This window comes from Triturus cristatus, chromosome 3_2, assembly GCF_964204655.1.
Source record: "Triturus cristatus chromosome 3_2, aTriCri1.1, whole genome shotgun sequence".
NCBI lineage: Eukaryota > Metazoa > Chordata > Amphibia > Caudata > Salamandridae > Triturus > Triturus cristatus.
Window position 1 is genome coordinate 680655746 of NC_140584.1, and position 23422 is coordinate 680679167.

The 23422-nt window shown below is 44.2% G+C and overlaps 1 protein-coding gene across 1 annotated transcript in view; it reads right to left on the reverse strand.

Annotated features, from left to right (window-relative positions):
* The window catches only part of ITGAV (integrin subunit alpha V), a 382159-nt gene that overhangs the window by 240721 nt on the left and 118016 nt on the right, over positions 1-23422 (reverse strand). Inside the window, exons 4-6 of the mRNA XM_085648702.1 lie at positions 23087-23204; positions 19143-19204; positions 16089-16134 (exon numbers count right to left, since the gene is read on the reverse strand). Coding sequence (XP_085504828.1) covers positions 16089-16134; positions 19143-19204; positions 23087-23204 — 226 coding nt within the window. The remainder of the gene's footprint in view (positions 1-16088; positions 16135-19142; positions 19205-23086; positions 23205-23422) is intronic.

The window sequence follows — 23422 nt, forward strand, 5'->3', positions numbered from 1 at the left end:
AGCAACTATGGCGAGGGAGGGTGGGAGGGAAAAAGCAACTATGGCGAGGGAGGGTGGGAGGGAAAAAGCAACTATGGCGAGGGAGGGTGGGAGGGGAAAAGCAACTATGGCGAGGGAGGGTGGGAGGGGAAAAGCAACTATGGCGAGGGAGGGTGGGAGGGAGGGAAATATGGCGAGGGAGTGTGGGAGGGAAAAAGCAACTATGGTGAGGGAGGGTGGGAGGGAAAAAGCAACTATAGTGAGGGAGGGTGGGAGGGAAAAAGCAACTATGGTGAGGGAGGGTGGGTAAAAATCAACCATTGCTTGGGTGGGGAAAAAGCAACCATGGCGTGATGGGCGGATGGGGAAAATTAACCATGGCGAGGGAGGGTGGGTGGTGAAAAAACAACCATTGCGAGGGAGGGTGGGTGGGGAAAAAGCAACCATGGCGAGGGAGTGTGGGGGCTTGGGGAAAAAGCAACCAGGGCTTTGGGTGGAGAAAAAGCAATCATAGTGAGGGTGGGTGGGTGGGCAGGCGGGTTTAAAAGCAACCATGGCGACGGAGGGGGGTGGGTGGGAAAAAACAACCATGGCAAAGGCGGGTGAGTGGGTGGGTGTGAAAAAGCAACCATGGCAAGGGAGGGTGGGTGGGTGAGGAAAAAACAACCATTTCTTGGGTGGGAAAAAGCAACCATGGCTTGGGTGGGGGAAAAGCAACCATGGCGAGGGAGGGAAGGTGGGTGGGTGGGTGGGTGGGGAATAAAAGCAAGCATGCCGAGGGAGGTTGGGCGGTTTTGGAAAAAGCAGCCATGGTGCGGGATTTGGTTAAAAAGCAACCATGGCAAGAGAGGGGGGTGGGCGGGGAAAAGCAAACGTGGCGAGGGTGGGTGGGCGGGAAAAAGCAAACGTGGCGAGGGTGGGTGGGCGGGGAAAAGCAAACGTGGCGAGGGTGGGTGGGCGGGGAAAAGCAAACGTGGCGAGGGTGGGTGGGCGGGGAAAAGCAAACGTGGCGAGGGTGGGTGGGCGGGGAAAAGCAAACGTGGCGAGGGTGGGTGGGCGGGGAAAATCAAACATGGCGAGGGTGGGTGGGTGGGGAAAAGCAAACGTGGCGAGGGTGGGGAAAAGCAAACGTGGCGAGGGTGGGTGGGTGGGGAAAAGCAAACGTGGCGAGGGTGGGTGGGTGGGGAAAAGCAAACGTGGCGAGGGTGGGTGGGTGGGGAAAAGCAAACGTGGCGAGGGTGGGTGGGTGGGGAAAAGCAAACGTGGCGAGGGTGGGGAAAAGCAAACGTGGCGAGGGTGGGTGGGTGGGGAAAAGCAAACGTGGCGAGGGTGGGTGGGTGGGGAAAAGCAAACGTGGCGAGGGTGGGTGGGTGGGGAAAAGCAAACGTGGCGAGGGTGGGTGGGTGGGGAAAAGCAACCATGGCTTGGGTGGGGGAAAAGCAACCATGGCGAGGGAGGGAAGGTGGGTGGGTGGGTGGGTGGGGAATAAAAGCAAGCATGCCGAGGGAGGTTGGGCGGTTTTGGAAAAAGCAGCCATGGTGCGGGATTTGGTTAAAAAGCAACCATGGCAAGAGAGGGGGGGTTGAGGGGATTTGGGAAAAAGCAATCATGGCGAGGGTGGGTGGAGGGGGAAAAGCAACCATGGCGGGGGGAAAAAGCAAACACAGCGAGGGAGGGTGGGTGGAAAAAAGCAAACAGGGCAAGGGAGGGGAAAAAAGCAAACAGGGCAAGGGAGGGTGGGAGGGGAAAAAAGCAAACAGGGCAAGGGAGGGTGGGTGGGGAAAAAAGCAAACAGGGCAAGGGAGGGTGGGTGGGGAAAAAAGCAAACAGGGCAAGGGAGGGTGGGTGGAGAAAAAAGCAGACAGGGCAAGGGAGGGAGAGTGGGTGGGTGGTAAAAAGCAACCATGGCTTGGGTGGGCGGGTGGGTGGTAAAAAGCAACCATGGCTTGGGTGGGCGGGAAAAAGCAACCATGGCTTGGGTGGGCGGGTGGGTGGGAAAAAGCAACCATGGCTTGGGTGGGCGGGTGGGTGGGAAAAAGCAACCATGGCTTGGGTGGGAAAAAGCAACCATGGCTTGGGTGGGCGGGTGGAGGAAAAAGCAACCATGGCTTGGGTGGGCGGGTGGGGGAAAAAGCAACCATGGCTTGGGTGGGCGGGTGGGGGAAAAAGCAACCATGGCTTGGGTGGGCGGGTGGGGGAAAAAGCAACCATGGCTTGGGTGGGCGGGTTGGGGGAAAAAGCAACCATGGCTTGAGTGGGCGGGTGGGGGAAAAAGCAACCATGGCTTGGGTGGGCGGGTGGGGGAAAAAGCAACCATGGCTTGGGTGGGCGGGTGGGGGAAAAAGCAACCATGGCTTGGGTGGGCGGGTGGGGGAAAAAGCAACCATGGCTTGGGTGGGCGGGTGGGGGAAAAAGCAACCATGGCTTGGGTGGGCGGGTGGGTGAAAAAGCAACCATGGCTTGGGTGGGCGGGTGGGGGAAAAAGCAACCATGGCTTGGGTGGGCGGGTGGGGGAAAAAGCAACCATGGCTTGGGTGGGCGGGTGGGGGAAAAAGCAACCATGGCTTGGGTGGCGGGTGGGGAAAAAGCAACCATGGCTTGGGTTTGCGGGTGGGGAAAAAAGCAACCATGACAACGGAATGCGAAAAAGCAATCATGGCAAGAGAGGGCTTGGGTGGGGAAAAAGCAACCACGGCGAGGGAGGGTTTGGGGAAAAAGCAGCCATGGCGAGGGAGGGTGGATGGGCAGGGAAAAAGCAACCATGGCGATTGCGTGGGGAAAAAGCAACCATAGCGAGGAAGGGAGGGTGGGTGCATGGGTTGGAAAAAAGCAACCATGGCTAGTGGGTGGGTGGGGAAAAAGAAACCATGGCGAGGGATTGGGAAAGAAGCAACCATGGCGGGGTGGGTGGGCGCCTTTCCTGCTTCCACTCTTCCCAAACCTTCTGACTTACCACTTCCTTCTTCGAAGGCTACTCCCTTCAGTTTATTTTTATCATTCAGAATTCTAGTCTAAAAGCTAAAATATATATGTCTCTTTAGGTCTGGAAAGATGGGCTACCACATATTAAGAGATGTCACTAGGCTGGTGATGATGCAGACTCACCAAGGTGTAGTCCTGAAATGTTTCTCTGCAGATCCTTAAACATTTAGTCATACAAATGCTTTTTTGGGCTCCGTTTTGGACAGCTGAGCTGCAAGGTCTTCAGAGTCTCCGTCTCTGTCCTTAAATGTTCCACAGACCGCAAAGCTTTCTTGTCTTCAAGAGCAAGTCACAGCAGTAGAGGTCCCTCAGTTTCTAGGCCTGAACATGGGATGGTGTACATTCTTCTTCCAGAGCCCAGACCTAAGTACAACTAATGACTGCATGGGAGCAGTATTTTCCCATTATTAAGAAATTAGGATAAACCAAAGCCCACGCTTTATTTTGATTTGGAAGACTCCTCCAGACGGTTTACAATCTATCTTCTTGAGGTTTTCCAAACTTTATTGGTCAGTCTGGAGGGCATAGGAGATCTGGTATCCAATTGTTAAAAGAATGAAGATTCCACCCAGACTCTTTAAGGTAGTGCTTATTGCTGGTAAGTAACCAGGAGACCAGAGGTGCTTAGGCAGTGTTGTGTGCAGATTTAGATTCCGTATATAGGTTTCCAGATATATGCCCTTATATAGGTACAATTCACATTGCCCTTATTTGGACATAGAAATCCGGCCCTTATTTAGATACTGTCTGTACAAACCAAATACAGGCATGGCCACCTACATCCGTCAATCCACGTCACAACGAATTCTTGGAAAACCAGACTCTTAAGCCTTTAGGAATTTCCCTCAGCTTGAATATTGATTTCTCCAAGAACTCATTAGGTATGCATGAACATCTATTCCTTAGGGGTTCATTCAGGACGTTCCTTTGCCCGACTTTTACTTCAATACTGGCATTCCTAGACACCTTCAAGGTATAAATATACCAGCACTTGCCCTGGCAAATTGCTGTTCCCGGAGGATTCGATCCAACCCAGAGTAAGCGGTTCACCACGGCAAGTTCGGAAAGCGATCGAATTCCAGCCTGATGCACTGACCTGACGCTGCCATCCTCCTCGCAGAGTATCCAGCTCCAGTGCTCTCGGACTTCCTTTGCGGGGGTTAGACTATCGAGACCAGAAAAGAGATTCCAACCTCTCTCATTCTAAGGTATGGAGCGGACTAGAACTTAGAGAAACTTTTGGCAACTCTTGGCTAAACTAAAATATAGCTAGCTATACTTTAGAAATTACACCTACTTCAAACCTCGTACTGCACTTTGGTTAGGTACACTGGGGTAGAACAATTTAGAAGCATCAAATGAGTATCACATTTTAGCTTATGTTATTTAAGTATGTATTTTGATGAATATATGTCATAGCTACAAACCATGCTATTGCAGTATTATTTTATCTTACTGCTAACCTCGTACATACTGTACTTCGCAGTCTGTTTTACAATTGTAGCAATTCATATCTCTTGCATGAGAAATAAGACTGTTCACTAAACCCTTTTATTGAAACGCCCGTCTCTCTATTTCTGTGCAACTCTGTAGAAAGGAAGCATGCACGATTGACTGAGTGAAACTGTTATCTATTGTTTCCACGATACTGAGACGGTTCCAATTCTAAAAGGAAACAAAGTTGTCATGTTTATGCGGTTGTCAGAGACTAATCCCCACTTGTATATTCAAGAAGTTTCTAGTGACCTCTGAGTTAGCTGGCACACACAAGTAATTAATTTTTATATAATCGATAGAGACATACTGACCTTTGTCCTATGTCAAATCTATAGTGTATGTTATTCCAATGCGCAGAGCCTATCAGGGATATAGGAACTACATGGCACCCAACGGTTTGGTAAGGCACTAATTTAACGCTAGATACTGAAGTAACTCAGTCGTGCTTTTCGCAGAGACCCTCTACTCATAAAACTCCATAAGACGTCTGGAGTGGGTAGGTATAATATCCGCCATAGCTGAGTAGGACGAAAGTCCTATGTATTAGCGGTTTGGTTTTGTTCAACGTTGTAGGATACAGTGTTCCAAAATATTGTGCACCTTATCTTTGTTTCCTCGAAACTTGCTCTGCAATTTTTCATTAAACAATGTCAGACACCGGAGATGTTGTCGTCGACAACGGTACAGCTGCGGCTGACCTTACAGGTATTAATGAAGATGAGGTGGGTCTTATACACATCCCACCAAATTTAAGGAGAGCCATCACTCTAAAACTTATAAAACATGGTCTGACAGCAAGAGGTGGGAGAGCAGTTTTTGTGATAGAGGCACATGAAACTCACCAGACAGAGGTATTCTATTCATGGATAGTATTCCCAGAATCAAATCCAGTGACACACTTGTTTCACTTCTACAAAGAAGATGCACCACCTGAGGAATATATTCCTTTCGAGGATATTGAAATTCCACGCACATACCAGGAGCATGAGCTCTGGTTTAAAGGCGCCCTAAAACATTACAATCACATTACCAGGCTTGGTCCACTAGGTAGACCAGGAGCAACATGGCCAATATTAGCCGGCTACACACCTGACCCTGACATTGAATCAATGTCAGACGAGGAATTACTTAATAACATACAAAATCTAATAGAACTATACAGTTAAACCACAAATGTCTGAAAGTCCTGATAAGGTCTTTCCTAAAACATTCCTACCTATTCTAAAAAGAAGTGGGAAAATAACCAGAATTCCAAAGAGAAGCATTCTTATTCCCGAGACAGGTCTTCACAGAAGGAGCCCTCTGAAAGAAGGTACAACCTCAGGAATAGGGATAATTTGAGAAAACCTAACAGATATCAAGATAATGATACACGTTCCTCTCGTACCTTTCAGATATCATCACAGACATCCGAAAGAAGAGGACGGTCAGAAAACAAGGAAGAATGCGTGAAGTCCAAAGACGATCAAAACGTTCAGAAAAATAAAGCAAAACCTCAATTCACCAAGAAAAAGGTAGCAAGTCTGAAGATCAAACATGCCGAGAATACTGAGAACTGAACTCAGGAACGGAGAATGGGCCCAGACCATGCTGGACAGTGCAGCAGAAGTTACAATAGCTCGCAAAAACCTGAAGGGACCTCTGGAGACAGTGGACTTGAACGAAGACACACAAGTTGAGACTGTAGACACCAGGGTTAGTTTTCCACATAGGTTATATGAAATAACACTCTGGCTGGAGGGAGACATACCAAGAAAAGTGAAAGCACTCTTTTGGGAGCATCTTTCAAGGGGTTGTGATATACTTTTAGCAGAACAAGACTGGCCACCAAAATTTGTCAGGGAGTGCCCACATGGCGAGGCCATCATTATGCCTGCCTTCTCCAACCATGTTCCAGTTCATTTAAAATATACATTAGCCAGGAAATGGGCAGTAGCCCAAGACCCAGCATTGTATAAAAATCATGTAGGATGGGATGAGGACTCACCTCACCATAATATCCAGTTAAAAAATTAACCGACTGCACAAAGGCAGTACCCAGTTAAGCAAGAAGCTATAAAACAGGTCAGGGAGATCTTAGATCATCTTGAATATCAGGGGGTGATTGAAACATGCACCTCAGCAATGAACAATCCTTTGTTCCCTGTCTCCAAACCAGACAATACATATTGTCTAGTTTTGGATTACAGACACTTAAATTCTTATTGCAAAACATTTGCAGTGCAAAATGCACACAGTACAGCATTAATGAATAGCAGTGTGCGTAAAAAATATAAAACCATATTAGACATTTCAAATGGTTTCTTTTGTCAAAATATTGCACAACAAAGCAGATATTTGACCGCTTTCTCTGTAATTGGAACTCAGGGTCAATTTTGTCGACTGCCCCAGGGATTCAAAAACAGTCCGGGGTTATTCTCAGCAAGGGTAACAGAGTTACTACAAACTTATGATGACGAGGCATTGTCATATGTCGATGATATATATCTGACAGACGATGACCTGGATGGGCACTTGAACAGGGTGAGCAGCATAATATTGGGTTTCGCCTCAGAGGGTTACAAATTCAACTATAAAAAGTCAAGAATTGCCAACCTCAACGTCCTTTTCCTAGGATATGAACTATCAAGTGAAGGCAAAAGCCTGGCAGCCAACATTTTAGAAAAGTGTGTGCTGCTCCAACCGCCAAACACGCTGAAAAATTTACCATCGATACTAGGTTTCCTGAATTTTGGAAGAAGTTACATTTTAAATTACGCAGAAAGGGTTAAACCTCTCTACGAATTAATCAAACCGGATTTTAAAATCACACATTGGACACAAAAACACACTGAAATTTTGCATTCACTCCAGACAGACATGTTAGCAATGAAATACTTGCAAACACATGTAAACGTATGCAACTCAGTGATCCGAATAATTCTGGGTCAATGCGGATTCACCTACTTAACTTTTAACGAAGGTGAAAAAGTACGAATTACATACAAATCCCACTTGTATACACAAGCAGAAATGAAATTCACTTCTACAGAAAAAATTCTGACAGCATTTCAAACCGCTGTAGCAAAAGAAAGACATCTAGCACAGGGGAAAGGCATTATGGTTGTGACTCATGTACCAGCCCTAGAGGCAGTTACAAAGGCTAGCATTCCAAATGCAAAAGCTTTACATCCAAGATGGATACAATGGGTTAATTCTCTTGCTGCAACTGATTTTGAATACGTTTTTGATCCATATTTAAAAACACAAGCATTCCTGCAATATGAACACAAATGTCCTCTACCTACTGAAATCCTCCCTCTTGACGAGTACGGATCTGCACAGCCCGCTACGGAGTGTAAACATGCTTACAGTGCAGCATGTGCTATCGTTAAAGGTTGCATGCTAGATGGCAAATTCAGACCAATGGTCACAAAAACCCAATCTCTAGGAGATTGTACAGCTCAGCGAGCTGAACTACAAGCATTTAAGATGGCACTTGAAAATACAGATTGCGAATACCCCACACTGATAGTGTGCGATTCTTTTTACTATGTTCAATCTTGCAATGAATATTTACAGAATTGGATTCAAAATGGTTTCAAAGATGCAAAAGGTGGCACAATGAAGCACAAATTGCTTTGGGAACAAGTAGTTTGGTTGCGAAACGGACTACAGAACAGTCACATGATACACACGCTGAGTCACCAATGTGATGGCGTTCACGTTGAAGGGAATTCATTGGCTGATGAAGCCGCGAAAGGGGATGTGCACACGGCTTCCGTAGCTGCAATCACTTGTACAAAAACGAAAATAGACAGCAAAATAATGCTGGCTGTCAATGCATCAAGCAAAGGCAGCGGTGCGGCATTACCAAAAAAAGTTTCCACTCATATAGAATTGATGCAAATGGCGTTCCGTTTGTTCGAATCCCTGGAGTGGGGGATAGAGTAATTCCAAACAGGGAACGTAGAGCAGCTTTGATTTACGAAGCGCATCTGGGAGAGGGTCTGATACATCAAGGGATCTCTAAAACAATTTTAGAGCTAAAAGAGATGTACTGGTGGCCAGAAATGAATACACTGATTCATATCTTCATCAATAACTGCATAGACTGCAATAGAGGTCGCAGTTCAGAACGCCACCAGATACCTGACTACAACATAGCCAGCCCAGTTCAGACACCATTATTAGACAGCATTAGACTATCTACGTGCAGGCGCCCTATTGGACGAATGCAATCCCAGAAACACTAAGTCTAGGTTCCTATGGATGTGGCCTCAGTGCTCGGCTGACGCTTGAACTGTTATAAAAGATTTGCGAGTCTTTATCGGCACATACGCAATAGGCACACTACATTCTGATCAAGGTCCTGCGTTTAGCTCTAGGGCTTTCAAAGAAGCCACGGCCAGTCTGGGCGTAGCTTGGCGGTATTCTTCTTCATTCCATCCTGAGAGAAAAAACCGGGACACAAAGCAGTCTATAACAGCTAGGGTATTAGGTTCGGGTGATGGGTAGGTCAAACATTTATATGGGATCAGCGCTCAATAAACAACTTGCCAAGAAGTTCTCCAGGGGATTAGAATGTTGGTTCCGGACTTAGATATGAAAGGCACAGTGGTGGAAAACAAAAAATTTGATATCAAAGATCGTTTGGCTGTTTTACAGGACTTAAATGCACTAAAAACGCAACAAAGCAACGTGGTCCTGAAGCCAACCACCACTGAGAAAAATCCGGCTGTCCCAGCAAGGCCAGTCTGGATCCCAAAGCTTGGGGATCTAGTCAGAGAAAAGATCGCGGATAAGAAGGAATTTGGGCCTTCATACAGACAACCAGTACCTGTCCTAGCAATCCACGGATCAAGAACAGTACTTTTGCCGCCCCTTGCCGGTAAAATGGAGAAAAGATTGGTGTCCATCGACCTGATCAAACCACACTATGTGGCCGATACTGAACAGTAGACCAAGTGGACTCCGCCAATGTAGCAGACGCACTCCTCTTGCTACAATCCAAGAGGTTCAAACTGATAGACTCATCACCTTTGAAGATTCGACAGTAAGAAATAGTGGACTAAGCAACAATGCTATGGACCTTGTACCTCTTGAGACCCAAATAACAGTTCGCCCAGATACACCTGTTTACAACGAAGTAACAAGTGATCAACTAGTTCCAGCAATTTCTGCAAATACGGATGCAATTCCAAACATTGACAGAACTGCTTCTGGCTATTTCATGAATTTTGATATGTTTTCTAAGGATCCCAGCGAGCCTGAAACGACGCCAGTACAAAGAACTTTCAAAGAACAAGCAACAGACTTTTTCATCTACTGGAAAAAACGTATCTGGTTTCACCATGGATTGAAGTATGGATTGTTTTGGGAATATTCTTCTTTCTACTCTGGTTAGCTCTTGTACTAACTCTGGGTATGCTGATTAATGGAAGATATATTCAAATAGACACAGCAAGTAAAAGAGTGAACTTACTTCTCCAGCCACACAAATCATCCCATCGTGAAGCAAGAGCCTTGTCAGCAGTGAACATCACAGCGATTACTATACCTGATGGTATAGTTTGGGACAAAACCGAATATGATATTTTTGGACCGTCGGAGCTTTTGAAGATTCCACATTTATTTAAAATGTCATTAAGTGACTTTATTACCTCCAGTATCTTTACTGATGATTGGGACTTCGAGACTGTTAATAATATGATGTCTGATCTAGAGAGGTCAACTGCATTTACTAATAATGAATATTTACAAGGTTCATCAGACTATGAACAACTGTATTGTTATAACCACTATGGTCATCATTTCTTGCATAAATCTGCAACACCTAGAAATGTATTTATGTATAACCAATGGGAACATTGTCCTATGCCACCAAAGGGTAGCTCAAAAACATTTGCAATGAAATTTCCATATTTTTCAGGGTTTAATATTTCGAATGCAGAGACATTTTACTTTAAGAATGTCAACAAGACAGGAATGAAAAATACGTTAACAAATACCAAACAGATTTATTCTACAGCCTTTATTACCCAACTGTCTAGACAGGGTTACAACTTTTGGAAAAACAACATTGAGATGAAAACCGTCTGGGGTACTAAAGATTGGCAAGTACAGGGAATAGAAGCTTTGTTTAAAGCCTGTATTATCCCTGAGCAAATTATGTTTTTGAACGACACTGTCCAACAAACATCTTGCCTTGGAATAGCCAAGATAAAAGACATGAACACTCCGTCTATACCTGCACCTACAAGTGAAAGCACTACACAGGGGAAGGTCAACGTACATACTATTTTGAGTAATAACAGATCAGATCCTGAATGGAAAAAATGGTTGCTCTGGCCCTTAGACACAAACAACTGTCAAGATAGAGATTCCTGAACACAACACAAGGTTTTACCTTTCATAGGCCAGACCCACGTTATGTCCAAAGACAGCATCCGGGGGTAGTAATAACTTAAAGAGTAGGGAAACTTTGCCTTGATTGGCTACAGAAAGCTACACTAGAGGATGTAAAACAACACTTAACTTTACTTCAAGAAGACGCAGACCTTAGGGAATTCCTGCTAGGACCAAGAAAACCGCGTCAAAAACATTTCATATATGCCGGTATCTACGCTGCTTATAATGAAGCATGGAAGGTCACCCAAGCAGAGACTGCAGAACAAATACGAGAAATTGATCGTATTAATTTAGAGAAATCTCTCTCTGTAGTAGACAATAGGTTAACGACTCTGTCGTCCAGGAAATATTCTTTGGACAGCATTGTATCCTCTGTCATAGACATCGTGGAACAAGACTTGGTCATGTTGCAACATGGTCATTCACAGCTACGTTCTATCATGCTATTAGGCTGGATGCTTCAAAACCTGCGTTCTGGCTATGCGCCTTGGCGTTTAATCTATACTACGTCACTGTTTGCAGAATTCAATCTCAATGATAGACAGATCAAACTGGCATAAAGGGGAGCAGACTATACGGTGCTGAGCATTGAAAAACTGGAGAAATTACCATTCACAGTGGCGGAAAAACCCGCTACTGTGTGGATCATATACATGGTAAGATTACTCTGCCTGTTACGACTTTCCATTTTCAGTACTGCCTAAAACATATACCAGCAGGCAAATATGAAAGGTTGGGTAAAGAATACATCAAGACATCCTGGGATTTACCTTACACCCACAGATGTTGGAGTGGGGGACGTGAAGTGTTTCTTAGCGGTGAAAACTGTGAATACACACTAAGCGGTTCTCTCCTTTGTCAGGGTATTAACTTACAAGGGGCCTGTGACGATTCCACTACAAATGTATCCTTCCACCTGCACGGTTCACCGGCAGCAGTGATTAATCCAATCTTTGGTCAACTTTGAAATGGGAGTTACATTATGTTGAATGATCACAGCTGTTGTGGCATGCTGCCAGGTATCCCATATCTAGTAATGGTTACATCCAGGGTCACTTGCTGTATGCAGGTCTTGTTTCCCCATATTGACAGTCAGGGAGTCACCTTTATGGCCTTTACTGAATATCTCTTCTATACGAATTGATAATCTAAGCACAATGAAAGCCATTCTTTTACAAAACAATTTGCCTTTGATGTCTGCCAAAGAAACCTATGATCTCCAATTCGCAAGGACTTCTGCGGAGATACATACCCTTTTGTATACAAACTGCCCAGTGCATTTCTCAGAAATGTTAGGTCATATCTTAAACAGGTCTGATACGACCGGTATTGTACATGTATTTAAGATTGTGTGAGCAGGACTGTTAGCACCTTTTCAAGCAGTCATCGGAATGTTTCCAAACTTCGTGCACTCGGTGTTTGACAGACTGCAGCTCCTTTTAGCACTCGTTGCAGGGATACTATTTTTGCTTCTATTGCTACGATATGGCAAGCCAAATCACCAGCGACACCCAGTTCACCATGGAAAGAACTCTATTGGAGATGAAGTGTCGTGAGCGCATCGTCAAAATTCTGGGTTTACCTCATCTACAAGAATTCAACACCACTTGGTTTCTGTCATTCAGACCAATTTGGCAAGATTGCATCTTACCTGTTCTACGCTGCCTGCTATGCAGTGAAGAATGCGCGCTGGACATTTGTCTGACACTACCATCAGTCATGCCTACGGATACTCTGCTGGACCCGATAACGGCCCATGCTATGTGTTGTCCCCAGCGGCTACCAATCCTGATGGCGGCATTCATTGAGATCTCACAGACGCAACATGCGACTGCTGAGGTACGAGAGGAAACACCAGGCACGCAGGTAACATCCAATCCGGACATTGCAGATGTTTCCCATGCTGAAGGCGATAGTTTGCATATATGTGCTGTTGATCTTCTTCACAAGGTATTCCAACTCTCGCCCACAACGGTAGACTACTTGTTGTCTACAGGATTAGAAATAGTATGTTTTCTCCATCCCCACACACTGACTTTTGATTCAAGCACACAGTGTTCCGAAAAGACTCTGAATTTGGCCTTCAATCTTTTTCAAACGTAATACTGACTTTGGAACTTTTTCAATGATTATATTTATTTATTTTTTCTCTTCCGTCCTGAAAATTGTATTTTTTCATTTTTTGGCACAGAAATCTGCTTACAGTAGAACTATTCATAGAGAACAGAGGTCTTTGGTAACACTTCCAGGGACAGTATGCCACCTTGTCATGAATAACAATTGACTTGTGTAACCTATATGAAATGGTTGCGGCCCCTTTTTTCTTCTGTATTTACGAGACATTTCAACACATATATATATTTTGGTTCATTCATTTAGCATTCCAATGTGATCCTATGCTTAGAATGGAACATTGCCTTTAATATGTACAACACTTTATGCATAGCAATGGTTTTGTAATGTATTGTTAGGACATATGTTTTAGATACGTTTTTAGCTTATTTTACCAAACCCATGCGATACTCTGTTTTAAGATATGTTTAGAACGTTTAGGATTTAGTAACGTCATTCATACGAAACTGGAGTGGGTGTTGTGTGCAGATTTAGATTCCGTATACAGGTTTCCCGATTTATGCCCTTATATAGGTACAATTCACATTGCCCTTATTTGGACATAGAAATCCGGCCCTTATTTAGACATTGTCCGTACAAACCAAATACAGGCATGGCCACCTACATCTGTCCATCCACGTCACAATGAATACTTGGAAAACCAGACCCTTAAGCCTTTAGGAATTTCCCTCAGCTTGAATATTGATTTCTCCAAGAACTCATTAAGTATGCATGAACATCTATTCCTTAGGGGTTCATTCATGACGTTCCTCTGCCTGACTTTTACGTCAATACTGGCATTCCTAGACACCTTCAAGGTATAAATATACCAGCACTTGTCCTGGCAAATTGCAGTTCCCGGAGGATTCGATCCAACCCAGACTACGCGGTTCGCCGCAGCAAGTTCCGAAGGAGATCGAGTTCCAGCCTTATGCACTGGCCTGACGCTGCCATCCTCCTCGCAGAGAATCCAGCTCCAGTGCTCTCGGACTTCCCTTGCGGGGGGTTAGACTATCGAGTCCAGAAAAGAGATTCCAACCTCTCTCATTATAAGGTATGGAGCTGACTAGAACTTAAAGAAACTTTTGGCAACTCTTGGCTAAACTAAAATATAGCTAGCTATACTTTAGAAATGGCACCTACTTCAAACCTCATACTGCACTTAGGTTAGGTACACTGGGGTAGAACAATTTAGAAGCATCAGATGAGTATCACATTTTAGCTTATGTTATTTATGTATGCATTTTGATTCATATACGTCATAGCTACAAACCATGCTATTGCAGTATTATTTGATCTTACTGTTAACCTCGTACATATTGTACTTTACAGTCTGTCTTATGATTGTAGCAATTCATATCTCTTGCATGAGAAATAAGATTGTTCAATTAACTCTTTTGTGAAACTGTTATCTATTGTTTCCACGATTCTGAGACTGTTTCGATTTTAAAAGGAAACAAAGTTGTCATGTTTACGCGGTTGTCAGAGACTAATCCCTTGTATATTATTGTATATTCGAGAAGTTTCTAGTGACCTCGGAGTTAGTTGCCACACACAAGTAATTACGTTTAATATACTCGATTGAGACATACTGACCTTAGTCCTATGTCAAATCTATAGTGTATGTTATTCCAATGCACAGAGCCGATCAGGGATATAGGAACTACACTACAGCAGGTGGGAACTGACTGGCAGGGAAGCAGGTGTATTTTCCCTAGTCCACCAGACATTTATTGAGTCTCTGGGGCGAAGCCCCAGTGGAAGATTCATACATATAATTAACCCTGGGCGTAGTTCGCGAAGTAGCACTTCGCGAAGCTACGGAAAGTGCAGTTCGCACTACGCGAGCTACGCGTAGCACTTCGCGAACTGCGTAGTACCTTGTTCGCTCTGTGCCAGATGTCGTTTTCAATGATTGCACAGTGCGGACAAGCAACCGGCACTGTGCAATCATTGAAAATGGCATCTTGCACAGTGCGAGCTGTAGTTTTCTGCTGCTCGAGTAGATTTTTACTAGAGCGGCAGCTTTCTCAACGCGAACTGGTAGTTTCTCATCGCGAGCGGTCGCGAGCATACGCGACCACTCGCAATGAGAAACCTGACCTCCTCGTGTTGGGAATCTGGCCGGGAGGTTTATTTTCCATGCTCGCGATCGCCAACTTGATGTTGCTGATCGCGAACAAGGAAAAAGTCTTGCCGGGATGTCATTTTGCTTGCTCGCGGTCGCCAACTTGACGTTGAGGACCGCGAGCAAGCAAAAAATGACCGCAGCACTACGCAACGCTACGCTACGCGTGTTCGCACTGTGCTGCGTGCAGTTTACGTAGTGCGAAGTAGCGCGAACTTCGCAAACTACGCGAGCGTAGCGTAGTGCTTTGCCCAGGCTTACATATAATAAATATACACAGCAGTACAATGACAACCAGAAGAGCGGCAATAATGGGTTCAGAATCAGTATCCTCACCATGATATAATTCATAGTGTGTGTAGGCTTCCACTCAGGCAACACTCGAGAAATATGCCACAGAAAGCAATGTGCACCCATATCTTGGAAGGAAAATAAGGAACCCTGTAAAGAAGGTCTTACAAGGATTTCATAGAGATGGTTGGTGGTTTAAGATCATGCCAATAAATTACAAACCTGCCACAAACAACCATGGAAATATGTTAACCAGTCAACTAGTGATTACAGTGTCTCCAGAGCAGAGTACCAATGGCAGCAGCATGCAGGTTGTCATAATCAAGATAACACTTTCAAGTGAGGTAGGATATAACAAGAAGGATGTGGACTAAGGAGTGAGAGATGAGGCATGCGGGCTTAGAGATGAATTATGACAACTGAGTACTGAGGTGGGGGATAAGGACTACTGCGAAACGATGGATGAGAATTATGGGACAAGCAGTGAAGAGTGAGGGATTAAGAGCAGGGCTGAATAGCAAGGAGCACTGGACGAGGTTGATGAGGAACACGGGATCAGGAATGAGAAGTAAAGAGTGGGATGTGAAGGATCATGGCCTAAAATGGATACTGTTACATGGACATTTTTTAATACCACCAAAAAAGCTGCTTTTTCACATCAGATGGAAAGCCATGCTGACCTACAAACAGGTTATGTAGCATACTGTACCTTGCCAGTAAAAGCTACCAGGCCCTCCTAGAAGCACTCGGTCAGCCTACGAAGATATAAAAGAAATGGTTCAGTACTGTGCTTTTTCTTCATGCAGTAAGGCAACATAAATAGCGATATAAAAGTAACTCAAAGATTGAACTTGTACAGGCTTCACTTTATTTTAAAATACCTTTATAACTCAACCACTTAGTTCATTCCAGAGTGAAGTCCATTTAGATGTTTTGCTTGTCTGCGTTCAAATCTGAATAGAAAGTGTTTTATCATTTAGCTGCACAGACACATGTTATGTCCTTTTTACTTTTTGCTGAATGGCTCCTAGCTTCACTAGGGAAATCTATAGCATTAGTATTATAAAAAGGAGACTGGGACATAAAGCTACCTAGAGCTTCAGAAGTTTTCCTTTATTAAAAAAAAACAAAGCAGCTCTTCAATTGCAGAGCACCATGGTGCAAAATACACCGCAGCAAACAAAACACATTGATCCGATATTAACGCTTTACAAAAACAAAATTAAAAGCTTTAACATAGCTTTCCAAAATTGTCAATAATATTTTGGGAAAGGAATCTACTGTATGTGTAGATTGTTAGCCCAAGCATGCAAAAATTGAAAAGTGACAGGGGTGTGCAACACACAAGCGCACACCCCTCGTCTTCCTTCAAGTTCTATGAAAATGAGGCCATAGTATAGACTGGTCACTGTTTCCTGTATATTTCTTATGAAGTAAGGTGTGAGGGATGGTGAGTGAGAGAGTGAGAGTGAGAGTGAGAGAGTGAGTGAGTGTGAGTGAGTGTGTGAGCGTGTGTGTGAGCGTGTGTGTGAGCGTGTGTGTGAGCGTGTGTGTGAGCGTGTGTGTGAGCGTGTGTGTGAGCGTGTGTGTGAGCGTGTGTGTGAGCGTGTGTGTGAGCGTGTGTGTGAGCGTGTGTGTGAGAGTGTGTGTGAGAGTGTGTGTGAGAGTGTGTGTGAGAGTGTGTGTGAGAGTGTGTGTGAGAGTGTGTGTGAGAGTGTGTGTGAGAGTGTGTGTGAGAGTGTGTGTGAGAGTGTGTGTGAGTGTGTGTGTGTGTTGAGAAAAGCCTGTTAAGTGTGTATTTGTGTGAATGCCACTGACGTTTCCCCTTCTCTTGAAATGATAGTGTTTAGGGATCTTTTACTGACATGTCAGATCTGCTTTGAGTAGGACTTTTAGAGGCGCCACCGACTTGTTTAAGGATTTGACGTTGACCGCGAGTTATCCTCGTGGGCCTGCTTGAGTCCATTGAGTTGGTATAATAGAAAGAGAGTCCCCTGAATACTGTCTACACACAGAGACTCTCCGAATAAACCTTGAGTGATGCAACTACAACAGTCCTGAGGAAGTCTAGTCCCCCAAGGGGCCTTCAGGCGACGTCCTCTCAGCGGGACAACGCAATAACCCTCCCAGACTGGGGCCATGGGAGGCTCATAAACAGCTGATAATCGGCCGCACTCGGCCATGCAGGCCTTACATGTGAGCTACTTCTTGGAAAGCCAGCATGAGGTAGGGTGTGCAGCGCGGGCTCTGCCCGGACAGAGGCTGAGGCAGACACAGCGAAGAACTCCCCGGACTCACGAGGTTTCCGGCTCTGGTTTGCATTACTACCGCTAGGTTACCATAGCAACCCACTAGGCTTCACCATCACAGTGGAGATATCTTTCATGCAAGCACAGCATGTGTGTCTACTGTTAGAACAAGACGTACTGCGGGAGATAGTAGTGATTTGGAGCGAGATACAACATAACACGCTGTAATCTCAGTGCAAAGTCAGAGACATGTGTTATAGCAAGCAAAACAGAAAGCAGCTCCACATCCTGGCCGGGGAATAGACCTGGGAGGGCGAGGGCTGCCCGCGCATGCGCGGTACCTGTCACTTTTGCGTGCAGCCGGTGCAGACAGCGCCTGTCCCCTTCCGGGGATCCCGTGGTGAAGAGGGAGCCCCGGCGCCAGAGAGGAAGTGCGGGAGTTGAAGTCCCGGGTCCCAGGAGGTGGCCCGGGTGAAGAGCGGCAGATAGCTGTGCGGGGCTCCCATGCCTAAGGAGAGAGCCCCGGGTCGTGCTGGCAGTAGTGGAGCTGGGGTGCTCCGGAAGCGCCGCAGCCAGCCGCCATTCAGGAGGATTCCCCCTGCAGACCGGGTGAGTGGGGGATTCTCCATTTGTCCAGTGGTTGTGCCGATGAAGGCACAGTGTCAATGTTTGTTTCCTGAGCGGAGCCGCCGTTGTGGGCCGCTCCAACGAAAGGGCGAGTTTAAAAAATAAATAAATAAATAAAGTGAAACTGCATGCTGGCTTGCGAGGGAAGGGGGACATGAGATGTGCACACCGCGTGGCTGCAAGCGCGTATACAGGCTCCAATCCGCCAAAAGCCTGTGCGTGCCCATCTCCTGTCCCACTTCCGAGGCAAGTCAGCAACAATAGATCTCGCTGGCGACAGCAGCGCTTCGCGCTGGGTTCGCCAGGCGAGACCTAAAAACGCTAGGACGCGGCCAGAGATGGCCGTGTCATAGCACCTTTCTTAGCTTACTATTCCCGTCCTGTTCCATACAGCTTACTTTGATAAAACCTTTAGCCATGCTATACACCAGCCACGCTTCCCCACAATATGGCTAAAAGACATTAACAAAGCCAATAGCTCTCATACAGGCAAGACCTATGGGCTTTGCTTGTTCGGTTCGCTGGTGGGAAAAAGCTTACACAGCTGTTGCTTCTGTTAGGACAGGCCGATGAAGAGGAAGAAGAAGAGGAGCGGAGGTGGAGAAGCTAGAGGGAAGAAGATGGGGAAGAGAATGGAAAAGAAGTGGAATCAGTGAAATGCAGAGGAAGAAAAGGGAAGAGGAAAGTGTGAGATCAGAAGAAGGAGAGGAGGGAAGCAGAAGGAGGAGGGAGAAAGATGATGGAGCAGGGAAGTCCAAGTAGGAAGAGTGAGCAGGAAAATATGAGGGGTATAATAACAATAGAACACAGTGACGGACAAGGTCCCTAGGTAAAAGGGGGTAGATAATAACTAGCAGCTACGATAAAAGCAGAAATAAGTGGCTTACCTTTGTAAAGTCAATACTAAATCCTCCTTGGCAAAATCCTTGTCCTTCGGCGTCAGAATGTGCTAGGAAAAAAAGGAAAAATACCAAGTGTCAGTTAATGCAAAGATTAAAGAAGCTGTCGAAGGAGATAACCGACTGTAAATTCTTTATGCTACAAAGAATTTCTGAATTATACATTCACAGTAATTGAATATGTAACAGAGCAGATTTCTGAATATGTGACATATAGCCGAGTCAATTATAAATGGACACTTGGAGGTATATAACACTCAGCCCCAAGCTAACTTCCTTATACCACAACATAACACATAAAAGACCAATTTCGATTGGAGGAATAAAACTTTGTAATTGCAGCTGACCATCATCATCAACATATTCTTTATGGTATGGCTAAATCGCAGTGCAAAACTATCCTTTTAAGTGCAGTATATCAAGCAATAAGGATTGTTGAAACGATCTCATATAGCCCTTTGTAGAACGCAGACAAAACAGGCAACAAGAGACTGCATCGTCAACACGTGCACTAAAAGAAAAGGCCACAATTGATTTCTAGACTATGGGTGAAAGAATGCAAAAAAAAATCCACTAACTAACAGATTCTAGATAAACAAAAAATACATTAAACACCTTTTTCCTTTTTTCTCTTCTTTTAGGCGAAGGTACATACACAAGTTTGTCTCCATACTATTTGTTAGTCTGTCTTCCTTTCGTTTGCTATGTATGGACAACACTATAAACTTGGTGTAAAGTTGCTAAAAAAATTTAAAAAACACGCGAGTCCACAGATATTTCCAATTGCCATCAGATTTTTATTCTTCTCCACCCTGCAAAACTGTTGGAAACTCTTTAACTTCAAAGTAATGATATCTTGGTCCCAGACAGGGACGCAATGGGCAGGGAGCTACCAATCTGCCATTTGGAGATCTTATAGCTCAATTATAACATGCATTGGTGTATGCAAAACCCTGAAGGGTAACCATCTAGAAGGGATTTGAGATGCTGTAGGAATGTGTCAGAACAGACAATGCTGAATAAGGGCTAGAAGGTGGAGTTGATAGAGAAGCGGTTGCCTGATTTGTTAGTAAGCTTTCAAAGTTGTACTTAGCTATTGCAAATGAGTCTTGCAAATAAGCTTGCCACAATGGCAGGATCTACATTATAACGAAGGGAAGACTACCTATTGCAGTGACTCCTTACTACTCGTTAGAGCAAGAAATACTACCCTCCTATGTTTCTATAATTCAATTATCCTAGGACTGGATACAGACGTTGCAACTAGCAACTTCCAGCCTATCTTTGCTACAGACTTTATCTGTTTGTGGATTTGAAGCCGTGTAAGCTTTTTGCTTGAACAAGGTCCTGTGTGACCAGAGGGTGCCACTGGTCTGCATTAGAATTTACATTTAGCTGGAAGAATGCCAACTCTGAGTGTACATGTACCAATTATGTATAGGAACTGAGACTGCTCAGGACTGCTGTAACCTGCTGCAGAACTGGCTCCTAAATTCCTAGAAGCTAAGAAGGATTGGTCACAGTTGAAACTTGCATCCGATTTGGAGGACTCTCAGGCAACTGGGCTACTTGGAGGTTTCTATGGACCGGTTTCTGATGCTGAAGGTATCACAGTAGCTCAACTCAAGGATAGGATTCTAGACCTTTGTGTAAATGACTTGTGAAAATAACCGTATAAATACTTCTTGGAATGCTGGCGTACCAGCATGTACATCTCAACATATAAGGAGACAAGTGGCAGCATAAAAGGCATCTACTTTTCCCTATACCAATTTCCCTCAATTGGCAACCTTGTAGTGAAGCTTCCTGGTGAACAGTCTTTCTTTGCTGACCACCGATGGATATGTTTGATCAAATAATAGTTTTGGATGGTTGCTATGAGGCAAACTATTTTACCCTATTATTTTTAAAATAATAATTTTTGCTTCCTAGTACTTCCAGTCCCCTGAGCAAATGTTCCCCAATTTTTCTTTTCTTTTTTGTCATAACATGTTTCTTTTTTACTTTTTAAAGAATATTCTTTTTATTGGGGGGGGTTTCACTGAAGAAAGAGCTCAACAGTACACCATAATACGCTCATCTATAGGGATTGATAATAACAGCTGTTACTAGACTTAGCGAGTGTTACATGCATTACGGTTGGCAATTGGAGTCCCATAAGAGCATTATATCAAGTCACAAGATATGATAACAAGAATCAAGTTGACTAACAGGGTGTGGAGTGGGATCAGACATTTTTTTCTTTCATAACAGGATGTAGACCTTAAGTGGATTCGTTCTTCGTTCGTACCTATTGTTTGTTTGGTTGTTACACTATTCCATTAGCTAAATAAATCCCATTTCGGCCTGTCATATACCCCAAGTCTCAGAATTACCAATTTTCTGCATAATTACATGGTGTCGAGGAATTACCTCAGAATAATGGAGACTAGCATTAGCTAAATAAATCCCATTTCGGCCTGTCATATACCCCAAGTCTCAGAATTACCAATTTTCTGCATAATTACAAGGTGTCGAGGAATTACCTCAGAATAATGGAGACTAGCATGCAGGAAGCTGTGTTTCAGCATCACATATTTTCCAATCTCATTTGTGTTTTTCACTGACATATTGTCTGTTTTGAGCAGGCAAAAATGCCCGGATTAAACACTACAGACCTGCAGTGTTCCTACAAAAATTCTAATTATTGGTAGGCCTTGTAAAAGCAGTTACTGGCACCATTGGCAATTGCGGGTCACTTCTATGCCCCCCCCCCCCCATTCCTTATTCAGCAGATGGTCTGATCGCAGAGACCAAACTACTAAAGACTGGCCAGTCTTCTCCAGAGTGCTCAGTTGTAATTCTCACCAAACCTGAAAAGAATAGGAAACAACAAACCACTGCTGTTTGCTGTTTATACGTGACTTGAGGGTCTACTAGATAACAAAACAGGTGCAGAATGCCGACAAAGGAAATGAATAAATTACTTGAGACTGAGGTGCGAGTAGAACTGCCATCTTTGTGCCAATCATCTTGGAATGAGGCCAGTCTTATCTTTCCAGAGTGATCTACTGTTATATCAGGCTGCGGTGTCATGCCAGTATGAACAAAGCTTTCTGTAGGCACAACAGTCTAAAGCCTACTCTAACCAGCTGCCCTGGGCTGTAGTTATTAGTAGTTTCCCCCTATGAAACTCTTGCTGTCCTTAACCAGTGGTAACCAGTAGTCTGGGAGATCCCTTTCCAGGTCTCTACCTCTCTGCAAACATTCAACAGTGCATGGTCCCAGAATTTCAAGATTTTAATATGAACCTGCCAAAATATTGTGACAAAATATTAATCACCACAATATCATGAAGGCATTTGTATATAAGTAAGTATAGATTTACCATTTTTAACTCCATAAATATGTGCCTTGTCGATATATAAAAATAACAGAACAATTTTTGTATTTCTTGATCTTCATTACTATTCAACTTGCAATTAAAAATATACAAATTCCATTGTGCTACACTGTTTACTAAACCTGTTGATTAATGATTACAACATGTTGTTCGATGCAAAGCAGGTCATAGAAATTGATGCTTTACAATGCGAGTTACTTGTGTTTTTAGCTCTTGCTTGCCTGCGAAGCGGTCTTCAAACCTATTGTTACCACTTCTATATAAACAGAGTTGTCTTTGACTCCACCCATCGGAGTATCACTTTATGTCACTGGCAGTTTAGTGTATAATTCAACCTCCTATGGAGCATTTGCATAGCAATGCAAGAGTGACTACGATGTCCTAAAAAGGGCACCGAATCATCGCACATCAAATTCTTTATCTCACAATTGCGCTTTATATGGAAACAATCTTTTAATTAATGCTTTGGTCATGACCCAAAATTCAAGCCAGTTACTAATGTGTGTTGATTTTCAGGGTGAAGAAATTGCTTTAAAAAACAGATACGTACAACTTGATCTGCAAGGGGCGTATTCTACAATCCTTGGTCCGTTCTGCAAGAAACAAGTTCCAACAGGTTCTCGCTCTTGCTTTTTTTCCGTTCTCCAATGATAAAGTGGAGCACACGCCTGTAAAACAATAATAATGAAAAATTCATACAGATGATCATGAGCTTTTAATGCCAATACCTTTTCAGAGGAGCAGGCACTGGACTCAGGAAGGCAAATCACTTACGTTTTCCAGTTTGTAATAGCTGTCCATGTAATATTTTTACAGTCCCGCACTTCTTATGTACCTCTATCAAATGGTCTGAAGCGATTTAGCACTTAAAAAACATTTATTGTAG